The 16,855-nt window shown below is 47.7% G+C and overlaps 2 protein-coding genes across 10 annotated transcripts in view; both read left to right on the top strand.

The window, feature by feature from the left end:
* The first annotated feature begins 281 nt into the window (after positions 1-281).
* Positions 282-16,855, top strand: part of sh3gl2a (SH3 domain containing GRB2 like 2a, endophilin A1) — a 60,685-nt gene continuing 44,111 nt past the window's right edge. For 4 of the 9 annotated variants that reach the window (XM_064926563.1, XM_064926560.1, XM_064926561.1 and 1 more), the window contains exon 1: positions 284-539. In XM_064926563.1, coding sequence (XP_064782635.1) covers positions 495-539 — 45 coding nt within the window. In that variant the 5' untranslated portion in view covers positions 284-494. Of the gene's footprint in view, positions 540-16,855 lie in introns of all 9 variants that reach the window. The other 5 variants (XR_010450596.1, XR_010450595.1, XR_010450593.1 and 2 more) reach the window with 3 other exon arrangements.
* LOC135506430 (uncharacterized protein YqbO-like) lies at positions 12,220-13,212 on the top strand. Its single transcript, XM_064925824.1, has 2 exons — positions 12,220-12,528; positions 12,576-13,212. Exons 1-2 carry the CDS (start codon positions 12,220-12,222, stop codon positions 13,170-13,172), a joined length of 906 nt encoding a protein of 301 aa, XP_064781896.1. The 3' UTR covers positions 13,173-13,212.

Here is a 16,855-nt window from a genome sequence, read left to right as displayed (position 1 = left end):
CTATTAAAATAGGAATGAAAGGCCGATTCTTGATTCTAGCTTCAAGTGATGTAATTCCCTTCGTGCCAATTTGTTTTTTCATACTTGTCTGCCATGTCACGTCCCGATTTAGCGCTTATATCCCCTTATTCGCCACACTCTCCTCTAAAATGGCGTGATTACAGCGTATGGCCGTTTAAACATGCCGTGTCGTGCAGTGGTAGATAGACTGGCCAACTCTGTAGCCGACGCTGCTGCTTTAAAAAAAGAGCCTGGTTGCGGAGCGCTGACGTCACTGGCGTGTCGTACATGTGGGTTTGACATTCGGTAGACTATGCTGATCACTGATCACGGCCCCCGCTCAAAGGAGATTCCCAATAGTTAAGAGCAATACAGAGGGGTTTTCCTCGGAAGCAATATCATCCCACGCAATTAGGAGCCGAGATTCCTGCAAAACAATCCCACATCAGCTCGTAATCCATCTCGAATCGTCGTGTATAGCAGCAGTAGGAGCCATGTCTGTAGCTGGGTTTAAGAAGCAGTTCCACAAAGCTACTCAGGTAAGCCGCATTGTTAATTCAAATAATACAGGACATTGTCGTGCCTTTTGGATATAGTAGCCTAATCGTATAGATGCATTGAATGTCACGGGGTTTCGTGATTGCTGGTTAATGCTGTGTGGGGTTGGTGTTGAAAGGATAACATAACGGTATCTGCCTCATTAGTTATGCGCAGCGTTTTTCCGTGGTAGACGGTTTGCATATTCGCGGTTGCATCATGGCTAATACGGTTTATTGTGAGGAAATTGATCTTCCTATCCCAACTGCACTGCATGTATCCCTTCAATGGCGCTCAAATCCCCTAAATGAATGACATTAAAAGGACTGGCGCGACGCAGCAATGCGCCACGGGCCGCATCATTCTTATCCCTCTGAAACGTGCAGAGAGAATGATAAATTAACCTTTGACATTCTATGCAGAGAGTGATTTCAGGTCAAAAGAACAAAATGGGGATTGTTTTCACGATAATCCCTTTGCTCTACGGTCCGTGCTATCCGGGATCCTTGGGATGTCCCTAGCGGATTGGAAAATGCCATGTTTTAAATGGTTAAGATTAGGGTTTAGTGTAGGGACGTCCCAAGGATACCGGATAGCACTGACCGTCTACATCACAGACCGTCGGTACAGGACAGATGGTCTCAAAATGTGATGACGGGTACACCTTCTCCACTTCACATGACGTTCCGCCTGTACCGGAGAAAGACTCCAGCTTGGAACAACGAATAATGTTATTATCTGGTTTTTCTACCATAAGGGCTAGACCAGTACGTTATTAAATCGCCTTTATGTAACCGTTAAATGCGTCCTGGTTGAAATCCTCCCAACGCGGTTGCGCAGGTTGACCTCGCCGCCCTCTAAAACCGGGCATCTCACGACCGGCCTCTAACTGTCCTGACAAACTGTCTAGAGTTCGGCCTACTGAATCTAATTCCTCCCAGGGTGCTTTCTCCAACTTGCTGACGATGCAGAAAACCGTACAATGTGTGAAATGATCCGTCATTTAAGTATAATTGTAATGCATCCCGGTGGACGCATCTACACACTGCAACATGGTTTAGGGCCATCACAATCTATGTTTAGTGTTTTTACTGGTTTAAAAATAGACTATAGCTAATGCTGTTTTAATCACTTTGGACGGATTTAAGACACCTTTGGGAAGTGTCTGTGCACCCCATTGGCCTGTCCCCAGTCCAAAGACGTGTTCTGCACCAGCCCTGAGTGTCTCTAACTGAAGGGCTTACATTTTATCTTCAAGTTGGGTTTAACCTCCCTGGAGAGTTCGCGGGGGTGTTGTGTTGGAATGCAGGCTGACATGCGCTCTGGGCCACACGCAGCAGGAGGACCTAGAACAGGGCTGAGTCACCCTGTCACTCTGGCCATGTCTACACTTGACACTTGCATGTTACTTCTGGCCTTATAAATGCTAGTAAAAACTATTGTATGTGCAGCTTGCAGGCTAACAGAGGTTAGCTGGCTATCACTTGTTTTGACGCGAAAGGGGAACTCTGAACTCCATGATCAGAACAAGCATCTGCTATCAGAATGCGAAGGTCGCATTGAAAAGACGGGCCTAGACACACACAAGTGTCTTTGTTGTCTGATTGTGTTCAGATCTGGCTGACCACTTCAGGAGGTGGTCAGGGCTGCATTGTGTGTGGATTTCTCCTCAGTCTGGACACAGTCAGGCTACCGAAAGCGCACACAGCGGGCGGCGTCATCAGCACTTCTTCCACAAGTCTCCAGAAAACTTGTGTTTTGGGACCGAGAGGCACCTTTTCGTTATAACATTGGAGGAAATGCGTTTCTAGCATGTGAGGAACATGTTTGCTGGCCTTATAAATGCTAGCCAGCTAAAAACTATTTTTTGTTTGGTAGTTCTGCTAACTTGTTTGCAATCCCTGTAGTGTTTGTTTGCTAGCTTGCAGGCTAGCTACAGAGGTTAGCTGGCTAGTTTGCTGCGGTAGTTAGCTACTGACATCAGTTGTTGTGTTATCATATTTAGCCTATTCCACCGTTTTGTAGAGTGAATAGTGGCATTTGAATATAGCGCTGGAAAAGGGAATCCAGACACACTGTGGACACGGTAGACATGACGCGTTCTGAACTCCATGATCAGAACTCTATGATCAGAACACGAAAACGGCATGAACTGTCAAGTCTAAACAAGGCCTCTGTCCTCTCACACTGGTTTAGTACACTACACACACCCCATGACATTAGTTATCAGCTGACAGTCAATTCAGTTATTGTATGTGCAGTCACTTGTTAAGAGACAAGCAAAGACAATGACTGAATCATACAGTCAACTCATACTGCCAAATGCACAGCAACAGGTCATTGAATGTCAGCTGCTTCGATCTCAACATTCAGTTCATGTTCAATACACTTTGAACATTGTGTCCCATAACTGTTACGCCACATGCAATGTGTTACCGATGAATGATGCAAGTTAATGGTTTCTAATGTATCATAAGGCCGTTTCAACCTGTCAGAGTATATGTTCTACTGAGTTGACTACTAAGTTGCCTGAGAACACATTCTCATTTACAGCAACGAACTGGAGAATAGTTACAGGGGAGAGGAGGGGGATGAATGAGCCAATTGAAAGCTGGGGATGATTAGATGGCCATGATGGTATGAGGGACAGATTGGGATTGTAGCCAGGACACCGGAGATCTTTAGTGACCACAGAGAGTCAGGACAGAAGTTTAATATCCCATCCAAAAGATGGCACCCTACACAGGGCAATGTCCCCAATCACTGCCCTGGGGCATTGGGATATTTCTTAGACCTGAGGAAAGAGTGCCTCCTACTGGCCCTCCAACACCACTTCCAGCAGCATCTGTTCTCCCATCCAGGGACCAACCCTGCTTAGCTTCAGAAGCAAGCCAGCAGTGGGATGCAGGGTGGTATGCTGCTGGCCAATATGAGTGTATAAGTGTATGAGTGTATAAACCCCAGGATGTATAGGAGGAGCTCTCTCCTGCTATCTGCCTTTACACACACACACACTCTGCATGCTGCACTCAGTCTCCCATGCAGTGACAGCAGGGCTTCCTCTATTCATCTGAGAGCAAATGTTATGCCTGTCCCCTGACAGAGGAGATCAGTGGGGAAGATGGGTGGATGAACAGGCCTAAGGAGGGGGGAGGGGCTTATGGGTGGGGTCTCCACTTGGCTGACCCTTAACACTGGGACCCCACAAGGGTGCGTGCTCAGAACCCCTCCTGTAGTCCCTGTTCACCCACGACTACGTGGCCACTCACGCCTCCAACTCATTCATCAAGTTTGCAGACGACACAACAGCAGGGCTTGATTACCAATAACGATGAGACGGCCGACAGGGAGGAGGTGAGGGCACTCGGAGTGTGGTGTCAGGAAAACAACCTCTCACTCAACAACAACAAAACAAAGGAGATTATCGTGGACTTCAGGAAACAGCAGAGGGAGCATCACCCTATCCACATCAATGGGACAGCAGTGGAGAAGGTGGAAAGTTTTTTTTAAAGTTCCTCGGCATACACATCACAGACAAACTGAAATGTTCCACCCCCACAGACAGCGTGGTGAAGAAGACACAACAGCACCTCTTCAACCTCGGAGGCTGAATAAATTTGGCTTGTCACCCAAAACCCTTACAAACTTTTAGATGCACAATCGAGAACATCCTGTCGGGCTGTATCACAGCCTGGTACAGCAACTGCTATCACAGCCTGGTACGGCAACTGCTCCGCCCACAACTGTAAGGCTCTCCAGAGGGTAGTGAGGTCTGTACAACGCATCACCGGGGGCAAACTACCTGCCCTCCAGGACACCTACAGCACCCGATGTCACAGGAAGGCCAAAAAGATCATCAAGGACAACAACCACCCGAGCCACTGCCTATTCACACTGCTACTTTCTACCATCTATTGCACCTTGCCTATGCCGCTCAGCCATCGCTCATCCATATATTTATATGTAAATATTCTCATTCACCCCTTTACATATGTGTGTATTAGGTAGTTGTTGTGGAATTGTTAGATTACTTGTTAGTTATTACTGCACTGTCGGAACTAGAAGCATTTCGCTACACTTGCATCACCACCTGCTAACCATGTGTATGTCACCAATAAGATGTCATTTGATTTGGTATAAGTTTTTAATATGTGGTCGTTCTGGTTACAAGACAAAGCATCCATCTCTAAAAGGTCAAAAGTGTATGTTGTTCCTTTGAAGGTTTACATCTGATCCAGTGTCACCTTTTGTGGCTTTGGCTCATAGTGGTTAAGGTCCAGTGACCTGATCGGAAATCAGTTCTAACAGATGCAATGATCCAGAACATTATTGTACTGAATGTCCCGAGAATCTCAACTGACCCGACATTGACCAGAGCTAATGCTAATGGCTAATTACCCATCAGACCCTGCCTTGCCTGTGTGATTATGTAGCAGATGCTTTGCGGTGTATATTTTATGTTCCATTTCCCTCCTGCACGCTGTGCATTATCCCTTCTTCACTCAGGCTTTATGGGCCAGGGCTCTGTGGGGAACAGCTGGCCATAAAAAGCTGCTGGTTTCACTGAGGGATTTAGTACACACACTTAAACAGTTGTGTTCTCACACACACTGTTCACTCTCTTATACAATCTCTCTCGCACGCACTGTACAAGGGCAACTGCAATGCAGTCCATTTAATATTGGTGAGAGAGGAGAGGGAAGCACGGGGCATGAAGGTTAAAGCAACCAAGTCTCCCTCCATCCCTTCACTGGACACGAATCCATCCATGATCTCTTCCTAGAGAAGCTTTATAAATTGAAATGAGACATTTCTCTATAGAAGTTTAATAAGGTGCAATGAGGAATGGTCTCTCCTGCTCACTGGGAAACATGACTGTATTATGTCTTTGATTTGGGAAGCAATTAGGATGACTAACGCCTAGGATGTTTTTCTCTGAATTGGTTGTGTTATTTAGAGTATTTCTAGAGTAAAGTGTGTGTGTGTGTGTGTGTGTGTGTTACGTCATCCGCTGACTTTGCCCTTAGTGAAAGAGGAAGAAGGAAATGGAGAGAGGGATAGAGGGACAGAGAAAGAGAGCCATGAGTCAGAAGCATCAGTTAGTGTGGAGGAGAACAGATGCTCTCCAAATGCCAGGCTTATATTCCCATGGTAGGATGAGAGGCCCCATACTGAATGTTAGCCATGGCATGATTGACTCTCACACGTCATAGACTACTGCTGATCCACAGCTACCCACATGAACTAGGCTAACGTTGGTTGTGGGGCAAACACATGAACTAGGCTAACGTTTGTTGTGGGGCAAACACATGAACTAGGCTAACGTTTGTTATGGGCAAACACATGAACTAGGCTAACGTTTGTTGTGGGGCAAACACATGAACTAGGCTAACGTTTGTTGTGGGGCAAACACATGAACTAGGCTAACGTTTGTTATGGGCAAACACATGAACTAGGCTAACGTTTGTTGTGGGGAAAACACATGAACTAGGCTAACGTTTGTTGTGGGAAAACACATGAACTAGGCTAACGTTTGTTGTGGGGAAAACACATGAACTAGGCTAGTAGATTAGTAGAATGCACAAGGTGCAATTTCTAAATTGGGTAGTGCATCATCACTTCCTCTTGTCATGTCAGTCATGTCATTACTTCGAGAGCTATTTATAAATGTCAGAAATGTCCAGATCAAGTCCACCATATCAGCTGTTTTTTTTATTTAGGTTTTTAGCCCGTAGATATTGTTGTCATTTTTTAGTCACTCAAATATCACATGAATACACATTGGACATGGCAAAATGTATAGAATTGCAAGAAAATTAGCTTTAAACTTGCAAAATTCTCTCCACCACCAAGAAGAGTGTGAACAGTTTGTGTCATGACCAGTGCTTGTACCCATAGAAATAGATGTGGCGCATGCTGGATGTTCCCCAATGCTGCAAGGGGAGCCCCTGATCTACCCCATGTTCTGTTATGCTAGAGGGGAAACCCTCTTCTTCACCAGAACATGCCTCCTCAGAACATTGGTTGTGACGTTCTGTTTTTAGCCCAGGGTAGCTCCGTAGTACATTGCATCTAATGGTAATAGTCTGCTAGCCTGGCTGACATTAGCCTGGCTGACACTAGCCTGGCTGACGCTAGCCTGTCTGACACTAGCCTGGCTGATGCGACCCACGTGAATCACAGCATGGGGAGAGCTGTGACACACTGGTCTAGAGGCCGTTTGTTAATGCAATTTTGTCTCAGAATTTGAGTGATGTGTTTGATTGGTTCTCTCAAATGTATGGATATGAAAATCCAACAGTAGTAATGGAAGGGGGCGGAGCTCGGGGCCTGTGTTGTTGTCCATAAGTCAGAAAGACATGGAGGAGAACCAACCAGTAAAATCACAGACCTCCTTCATTATAAACACATCGTGCTGACAACATCAAAGAGCCACTCCAAGCTCTAACATCCGAAGGAGGACTTTGAGAGTTAGGTCTTAGCCAGACTAACAGTCTGCCGACAGGTGACTAAAAATACCTTCAGAAACATCTACTGCTGGGGGAGGGAGAAAGAGAGAGGGGGAAGGAGGAGAGGAAATAGGGAGCTTCAGAAAGTGTCTGCAGGGTCTTTGACTGTACAGAAATGGATGTTTTAGATAAATGTCAGAAGGGAAAGTCGGGCCGCCGACACGTTGAGTTGATTTTAATGCTGTCGATTGGTGATTCTAAGCTATATGGCTCCTGTAATCTTCTTATGCCCTATTACATGCCAGGTTATTCCACTGGCTGATATGGTTGGCTGAGATACATGGGTGAGAACAGGAGTAAAATAACATGGAGGTCTCTGTTCAGTAGAGGTTAAAGTGGAGCGCTGTGAACGTTGTGTGTTAAGTCACTCTTCTTAATGAAGCAGCGTTTTTTTCACTCCACTGCTGTGTCTGATAAATGATTCAGTCCTCTTGTGCTTTCTTCTTCTGACAGCTACTGTGGCACAGATAGACCGCAGCAAGACAGCGAGCGAGCAGATGTGTCTGTCTGGTCTGTGTGTGTGTGTATTCCTGAGATATGATTCTGCAGTTTCTCTATGGATATCAGGTGGCACTAAGAGCTACTAAACCAGGTCAGTGGAAGACATCAGACATGTTTCCCCACATAGAAATTGAATGACAGAATTCATATCTATGACAGGTTCTATTTCTATGCTCCCCCATCACATGGTAGTTATCAGAATAGCATAGACGACAACTTCAAGACAATGATGATGAGTAGAGAGATTGATAGTAAAAAGCCATCATCAAAATGACTAACTCCACATCTCCAAATAAAGGCCCGATGGGTGGTGTTTCTGTAACTCCTATGGACAGGTGTAAAACATGGCCGTGTTTATCCCAGGGTGGAGAACAGGGTTTCCACTGCTCTGCTTTGTTCCGCAACAGCTGTGGTACCAGCATGAAGCAACGTGTGGGGGTTTTGTTTTGGAAAGGTTGGTGTGTGTGTGTGTGTGACCGAGACAGAGACATCTCTCCATAATACGTGGAGGTGCATTCAACCTCTTATCTCGGTCAGTCCAGCGTGGGAAGGGCTGTATAACTGAATACTATCTGTTCTAGACTACAGCTGTCATCATCATGCAGATATGGTATCAGAACAGCATGAACACATGAGGCAAGGTTATGTGCACATCACAAGTGCAAGAGGAATTGAGAAACTACAGCAGTGGTTCTTTCCTACTTCATCTTCTTCTTCTGTCTCTTTTGTGTTGTACAGTAGTTCCCCCTTCAGGAGAAAATAATAAGTCGGTCCCATCTAGCCGCTATTCTCCTAATTAGAGATGGACAGTAGTCTATTAGAAGAGAAGTCTCCTCTCTCTCTCTGTCTCCTTTCTCTCTCTCTCTGCCTCCTCTCTCTCTCTCTGCCTCCTCTCTCTCTCTCTCTCTCTCTCTGCCTCCTCTCTCTTTCTTTCTGAAGTGTGTGCAGCATTTTTAAAACTTTTCGGTCTTGCATGACTTTTGTACACTTAAGATTACCTCTGCACTAATCTTTAATAATGAAGTAGATGTAGAAGCACGGTGGTTAGGAAAAACTCCCTAGAAAGGTCTGAACCTAGGAAGAAACCTAGAGAGGAACCAGACCATGAGGGGTAGCCAGTCCTCTTCTGGCTGTGCCAGGTGGAGATTATAAGAGTACATGACCATTTAGGCCAGATTGTTCTTCAAGATGTTCAAAGATGACCAGCAGGGTCAAATAATAATCACAGTGGTTGTAGAGGGTGTAACAGGTCAGCACCTCAGGAGTAAATGTCAGTTGGCTTTTCATACCCGAGCATTCAGAGGTCAAGACAGCAGGTGCGGTAGAGAGCGAGTCCTAAACAGAGAGCGAGTCCTAAACAGCAGGTGCGGTAGAGAGCGAGTCCTAAACAGCAGGTGCGGTAGAGAGCGAGTCCTAAAGAGCAGGTGCGGTAGAGAGCGAGTCCTAAACAGCCGGTGCGGAACAAGGTAGGGCTTCCGGTGAACAGTTCAGGGTTCTATCGCCGCAGGCAGAACAGTTGAAACTGGAGCAGCAGCATGACCAGGTTGACTGGGGACAGCAAGGAGTCATCAGGCCAGGTAGTCCTGAGGCATGGTCCTGCCGGGAGGGGAGGGGGAGAGAGAGAGAATTAGAGGGGGCTTACTTAAATTCACACAGGACACCAGATAAGACGGGAGAATTCCACCAGATAACAGAATGACCCTCGCTCCCCGGCATATAGACACTTGCAGCGCTTATAACGTTGGGCATTGTGACAGGTGTCCCTTAAAGGCATTTGCTCTGCCTCCTGTCACTCACATTTCCCTGCCAATCAGAAGATTGGTAGTGTCATTGATCTCTTGCTGATTGGTGTAAAGTGGTTATTTAAAGGAAGAAGATGAATCTGAGTGCTGTTTACCATAGATGGGAGAGATGAAAAAGGCATGATTGTAATTGAATGATTGTTACAGTAAATCAAATACAAGGGAAACAAAGTACTGATGTTCTACCTTTGACCTGTTGAACTGCCCGTATCAAGCGTCTGCCAGTGTGGAATGTTATGGCGACAGGTAGACGCCACCCTGAGCGGAGGGCACACTGATAATGTCTCTGACATTGTGACTCTGTAGCAGCTGTTGTCTTCCTCTCAGCCTCTCAGGCTGGTGTTTCCAGAACGTTTGGTGCCGTCTGATTAGAGTATAAAGGGCCCGTCTCCAAGAGGCCAGCGAGACAAAACATCCGCGACTGCTCTTTACTTCGGTTCACTTGAAAATCCCCTTTCCATGGCTTGTTGGAGAGGGAGAGAATCCATCCACTGTAGTAGCAAGCAGTCCCTGCAGCAAGGCCACACACAAACAAACACAATCATATTCAGCCTGCGTGTGTTTGCGGTGTCTGTGCCGAGTTGGAAGAGGGTACAACACCATGTACATCAACAGTGTCTGGAGGACACGCGTCATTAGCTGTCATCATTAGAACAGTCCAGAGGCTGCCTCTAGCACTGCAGACCAGGGTCACTCAGTACATGGGAATCCCTTTCAGCTCAGGAAGATGCAGCTGTGGATTCCCAGGATGCCATTGGATACCTTCTGCCCTTTTGTTCTCATGGAAATCATGTTTTTTAGAGATTTCATGTGTAATATTTAGTATGTATTCAGGACCATGGTATAATCCACCTGACCATAGTAATGCATCAACGTATAACATTTAGCAGGGTGTCTTTGGGATGGATGTAGTTGGAGTCTTTGTGTTGAGGAGAGAGAGGCGTTGTGGGGAGAGGCATTAGGATATGTCTACTTCAGGAATGGTGCATCCGTTGTGATGGATTTAGTAGTGTTCTGTGTGCTGTGTGCTTGGTCAATACATGTTCATGTGTGCATCCATTGTGATGGCTGATTTAGTAGTTGTGTGTATGGGGCAGCAGCGTTTGACTCCCTGGATGTGGCTGCAGCCTGCCTAGGGGCCTGTAGGGCCGCAGATTGTGAGAGGAGAGGGTGAGTCATCTGGTCTGCCTCTCCTTCCTCTTTCTCATTCTGCTGCTCCTAGTCATGTATACTGCAGTGCAGGGGAGAACCGATCCATCTGGGAGATAAGAGAGGAGGGAGGGATAGGGCGAGAGGGGTGGAGAGAGAGAAATAAAGGGAGATGGTGGGAAAGGCAGGACTCATGCCAAAATACTGTAGGCAGGGGAACAAAGAAGAGAACAGTAGCTGAGAGGATCAAGTCCCAAACACCCAATGTACCTACACACACAGCACAATCTCTACAGTCATCTTTCACTGACTGGATTCTCACTTCAGCGCTGCCCTAATAAGCTAACGCGCGCACACACACACACACACACACACACACACACACACACACACACACACACACTGCCTAATAGTCTTACACTAGAACTGCCTCATGAAGAAATCTGTATTGCTCCTGTAACCAGTTCAATATACCTTCATCAATGAGACGTTACGCAACGACTAACACTTTCTCACCCATCAATCTTGGTCTATTTCCTGGTTGATTTTGTTTTTCTTCTGAGCTCAAAGGAAGATATTGTTTATTTGCACCACTGGCAAAAGTCCATTACTCAGTTATTGATGGGTGGAGTAAATGCCTTTACAGCGGTTGTATTGATTTGGGAAAAGACTGTTATAGTGAGAGATGGTGGCGAGTAGCTATGAATCTCCAATGCTGCCTTTACTTCCTGTACTGCGCTTCTGTGAATACTCTTGGGCTAAAGCACCCGAAGACCAAGGATGCATGGATCTTGTTCTGTTAGGAGTGGAGAATGGTAGATTTGTTAATTGAATTGTCTTAGAATGGACTAGCCGACAAATGTGTGTGTGTTCGTTCCTTGGTGTGTGTGTTCGTTCCTTGGTGCGTGGGTGTGTGTGAGGGTAGTCCTGGCCAATTTAAATGTAGTTCTGCAGTGCAGCAGAAGTGGTGCTGTACACTGGATCCTCTCATCATTCTAGTACCTGAACATATTTCTTACCCCTCCTTTTCATCTGAGCTTTATTTTCTTCTTCTAAGTACCTCTGTATTACTCTGGATATTTGCCTGCTATCCTCCCCTCAGGATGTAGTGTTTTTACTTACAGTACCACTTCTTGGAGTGTATTTTCTCAAAGTACTTTGGTTGTTGACGGGTGCACAGATGAGCTTCCCTGAGATGTTTGTGTGCAGAAATTCTTTGGTTGTGCAAACCCACAGTTTCATCAGCTGTCCGGGTGGCTGGTCTCAGACGATCCCGCAGGTGAAGAAGCCGGATGTCCTGGGCTGGCGTGGTTACATGGGGTCTGAGGTGAAGAAGCCAGATGTGGAGGTCCTGGGCTGGCGTGGTTACACGTGGTCTGAGGTGAAGAAGCCGGATGTCCTGGGCTGGCATGGTTACATGGGGTCTGAGGTGAAGAAGCCAGATGTGGAGGTCCTGGACTGGCGTGGTTACATGGGGTCTGAGGTGAAGAAGCCAGATGTGGAGGTCCTGGACTGGCGTGGTTACACATGGTCTGAGGTGAAGAAGCCAGATGTGGAGGTCCTGGACTGGCGTGGTTACACATGGTCTGAGGTGAAGAAGCCAGATGTGGAGGTCCTGGAAGAAGCTGTGGAGGTCCTGGACTGGCGTGGTTACACATGGTCTGGGGTGAAGAAGCCAGATGTGGAGGTCCTGGACACGTGGTCTGGGGTGAAGAAGCCAGATGTGGAGGTCCTGGGCTGGCGTGGTTACACGTGGTCTGGTGAAGAAGCCAGATGTGGAGGTCCTGGACTGGCGTGGTTACACATGGTCTGAGGTGAAGAAGCCAGATGTGGAGGTCCTGGACTGGCGTGGTTACACATGGTCTGGGGTGAAGAAGCCAGATGTGGAGGTCCTGGACTGGCGTGGTTACACATGGTCTGAGGTGAAGAAGCCAGATGTGGAGGTCCTGGACTGGCGTGGTTACACGTGGTCTGGGGTGAAGAAGCCAGATGTGGAGGTCCTGGACTGGCGTGGTTACACGTGGTCTGAGGTGAAGAAGCCGGATGTCCTGGGCTGGCGTGGTTACACGGGTCTGAGGTGAAGAAGCCAGATGTGGAGGTCCTGGACTGGCGTGGTTACACGTGGTCTGAGGTGAAGAAGCCAGTTGTGGAGGTCCTGGACTGGCGTGGTTACACGTGGTCTGAGGTGAAGAAGCCAGATGTGGAGGTCCTGGACTGGCGTGGTTACACATGGTCTGAGGTGAAGAAGCCAGATGTGGAGGTCCTGGACTGGCGTGGTTACACATGGTCTGAGGTGAAGAAGCCAGATGTGGAGGTCCTGGGCTGGCGTGGTTACACATGGTCTGAGGTGAAGAAGCCAGATGTGGAGGTCCTGGACTGGCGTGGTTACACGTGGTCTGAGGTGAAGAAGCCAGATGTGGAGGTCCTGGACTGGCGTGGTTACACATGGTCTGAGGTGAAGAAGCCAGATGTGGAGGTCCTGGACTGGCGTGGTTACACATGGTCTGAGGTGAAGAAGCCAGTTGTGGAGGTCCTGGACTGGCGTGATTATATGGTCTGGGGTTGTGAGGCCAGTTGGATGTACTGCCAAATTCTCCAAAACAACGTTGGAAGCAGCCTTTTATTGTCCCAACACAATGTGCAGCTGTGTAATGATCTGTTTAAAACCCCCTAGAGTACATCCTAAGTAACCTAATAAAAATGAATCTGTCAGTTTAGCTAGATATATGTTTTTTTCTTAATTGGCTGCGTCTCAATCCACTGCATCCTCCGATTGGAAAGTAGCAGAGCTACAGCACTGTTTGTCAGATCAGGAGACATCCCAGAAATCAGCCTAGATCCTGGATCAGCACTCGTACTCTGAAACGCTTTGTGAGTACGGGCCCAGTCCATTAGGGTATTGAGTGAGCTGAGCTTGTCAAATACAGAGAACGGGTAGTGCGCTGGGCTGACTCTGGATCAGTATTATAGAGGTTAATAGATGACATCCACAGAACCACTCCCGATAATCCTAATCCCTTTGCCCTGGGTTAGAACGCCCCGTAGCTAGGCAACTAATGCCTAGAGAGAGACAATGAATGGTGACATGGACACTGATTATTTCACTAATTAGCCTACCGTTCTAAAGTCTCTGTGTTTGTGAATGATTGACCATTGAAAGGGACTCTCGAGAGGCAATGCATTGAGGAGATTTTTTTTTTTTAACTATCCTCTCTCGTCATAATGACTGTAGGCTGAAAATGTTACCGGAGAGTGTAGTTCTATGTGCTAACGGCACAGTCACGGCCAGTCATCACTCATTCATTCCTATCTCAGCGTTTGTATTTCCCCGTCCCTGTCTTGGAGAGTGATGACGCCTGGACAATAAACTAGGCAGTTTGGTCGGAGGCAGATATAGCAGCTCTCTCTTTCTCCTCCGTCTCTCCCTCCTTACCTCCCCCATAACATCAGTATTCAGGCCATGAAAGATGTTTTATTCAGGAGATATTACATATTCTGGGCATCACCTACTGCGGCTGGGAAACACAGGAAGGCTGGGGCTGAGAGGATGGACTGGGAGGGGAAGTTCCAGAAGCCTCCAGAAGGAAGACAGGTGAGGGGTTCCTTAACACAATGGTATTCTAAAATCTAAATATTGTTATTGGTGTTATGTGTTGATGATGGGCTGTTTCATGTTCAGCATTGGCCCGGTCCAAGATGGAGGCAGTATTAGGGGCGTCACAAATCGGATGGATTCAATAGGTGTCGTCAGTGCTACATCTGTGGCTAGTAAGGCACACCTGCACATGTTGACACGGCCCAGGAGAACACATACCTGCACATGTTGACACGGCCCAGGAGAACACACACATGCACATGTTGACACGGCCCAGGAGAACACACACATGGTGACACGGCCCAGGAGAACACACACATGCACGGCCCAGGAGAACACACACATGCACATGTGACACGGCCCAGGAGAACACACACATGCACATGTTGACACGGCCCAGGAGAACACACACATGCACATGTTGACACGGCCCAGGAGAACACACACATGCACATGTTGACACGGCCCAGGAGAACACACACATGCACATGTTGACACGGCCCAGGAGAACACACACATGTTGACACGGCCCAGGAGAACACACACATGTTGACACGGCCCAGGAGAACACACACATGCACATGTTGACACGGCCCAGGAGAACACACACATGTTGACACGGCCCAGGAGAACATGGTGACACGGCCCAGGAGAACACACACATGCACATGTTGACACGGCCCAGGAGAACACACACATGCACATGGTGACACACGGCCCAGGAGAACACACACATGCACATGTTGACACGGCCCAGGAGAACACACACATGGTGACACGGCCCAGGAGAACACACATATGTTGACACGGCCCAGGAGACACACACATATGTTGACACGGCCCAGGAGAACACACACATGCACATGGACACGGCCCAGGAGAACACACATATGTTGACACGGCCCAGGAGAACACACATATGTTGACACGGCCCAGGAGAACACACACACATGGGAGAACATGACACGGCCCAGGAGAACACACACATGCAGGAGAACATGTTGACACGGCCCAGGAGAACACACACATATGTTGACACGGCCCAGGAGAACACACACATATGTTGACACGGCCCAGGAGAACACACACATATGTTGACACGGCCCAGGAGAACACACACATGCACATGTTGACACGGCCCAGGAGAACACACACATGCACATGTTGACACGGCCCAGGAGAACACACACATGCACATGTTGACACGGCCCAGGAGAACACACACATGTTGACACGGCCCAGGAGAACACACACATGTTGACACGGCCCAGGAGAACACACACATGGTGACACGGCCCAGGAGAACACACACATGGTGACACGGCCCAGGAGAACACACACATGCACGGCCCAGGAGAACACACACACATGTTGACACGGCCCAGGAGAACACACACACATGGTGACACGGCCCAGGAGAACACGGCCCAGGAGAACACACACATGCACAGGAGAACACACACATGCACATGGTGACACGGCCCAGGAGAACACACACATGCACATGGTGACACGGCCCAGGAGAACACACACATGCACATGTTGACACGGCCCAGGAGAACACACACATGTTGACACGGCCCAGGAGAACACACACATGCACATGGTGACACGGCCCAGGAGAACACACACATGCACATGGTGACACGGCCCAGGAGAACACACACATGCACATGGTGACACGGCCCAGGAGAACACACACATGCACATGTTGACACGGCCCAGGAGAACACACACATGCACATGTTGACACGGCCCAGGAGAACACACACATGCACATGTTGACACGGCCCAGGCAGACACACACACATGCACATGTTGACACGGCCCAGGAGAACACACACATGGTGACACGGCCCAGGAGAACACACACATGCACATGGTGACACGGCCCAGGAGAACACACACATGCACATGTTGACACGGCCCAGGAGAACACACACATGGTGACACGGCCCAGGAGAACACACACATGCACACTCACAAACACACATACACTTTCTCTGTGTTTAAACATGCGGAGCATCCAGGCCACACAGCTTTATTACCAGAATCCTATTAGAGATAGGATTCCCCCTACCTCTCACACACACACACACACACACACACACACACACACACACACACACACAGCGTGTCTGGAGACCAGACCACACACACCTGAGTTATGGATGGTGATTATAGATTGCTGTAGTGTTGAAGGAATTCTAAATTCCTCTGTATTGTTTCCCAATCAGAATTAAATACTCTGTCAATGCATTCGAAGGGTTTGTAAGACCCTATATTTTTATAATAATGGACAGAGCCCCGGTCTTAAAAGTCAGGTAACAGCGTTTAATTCAAGAGAGTACTGGTACATACACATTTTTCCACAGGTTATAAACTGAAAATGATGTCAGCGTTTTCTAAATGTTCTATCTCTTCATGACACTGGTAGAGAGGCCCTATAGTTCTCGAGCCTTCCCTCCTCGCCTGAAGCCAAGGTCAGTCAGTCAGTGTAGAGATAGTCCGTCCCTGCCATCTGGAGATAGTTCATTCATTTGTACCAAGGCGCTGTTCTAAACTCCTGACTATATTATATACAATTGGGAATGGGAGCAAGAGAGAAAATCCATACATGTACAGTACATAAGCATTTGGACTAGTCAGTCCTGATTGAAATGTATACATAATTAGTCATCCTTGATAAAAATTCCCTTAACATGTAGGTACATACAGGACCTTCAGAAAGTATTCATTCACCTTGACTTGTTCCACATTTT

This window comes from Oncorhynchus masou, chromosome 20 (genome assembly GCF_036934945.1).
Source record: "Oncorhynchus masou masou isolate Uvic2021 chromosome 20, UVic_Omas_1.1, whole genome shotgun sequence".
Classification (NCBI taxonomy): domain Eukaryota; kingdom Metazoa; phylum Chordata; class Actinopteri; order Salmoniformes; family Salmonidae; genus Oncorhynchus; species Oncorhynchus masou.
This window is presented reverse-complemented; position numbering and strand designations above follow the sequence as displayed.

Bases quoted from the DNA above. Each gene is read 5' to 3' on its own strand.
- LOC135506430 (XM_064925824.1), top strand. From the start codon at position 12,220: ATGTGGAGGTCCTGGGCTGGCGTGGTTACACGTGGTCTGGTGAAGAAG. The intron at 12,529-12,575 runs GTGAAGAAGCCG...CACGGGTCTGAG, and splicing joins GTGGTTACACGTGGTCTGAG to GTGAAGAAGCCAGATGTGGA.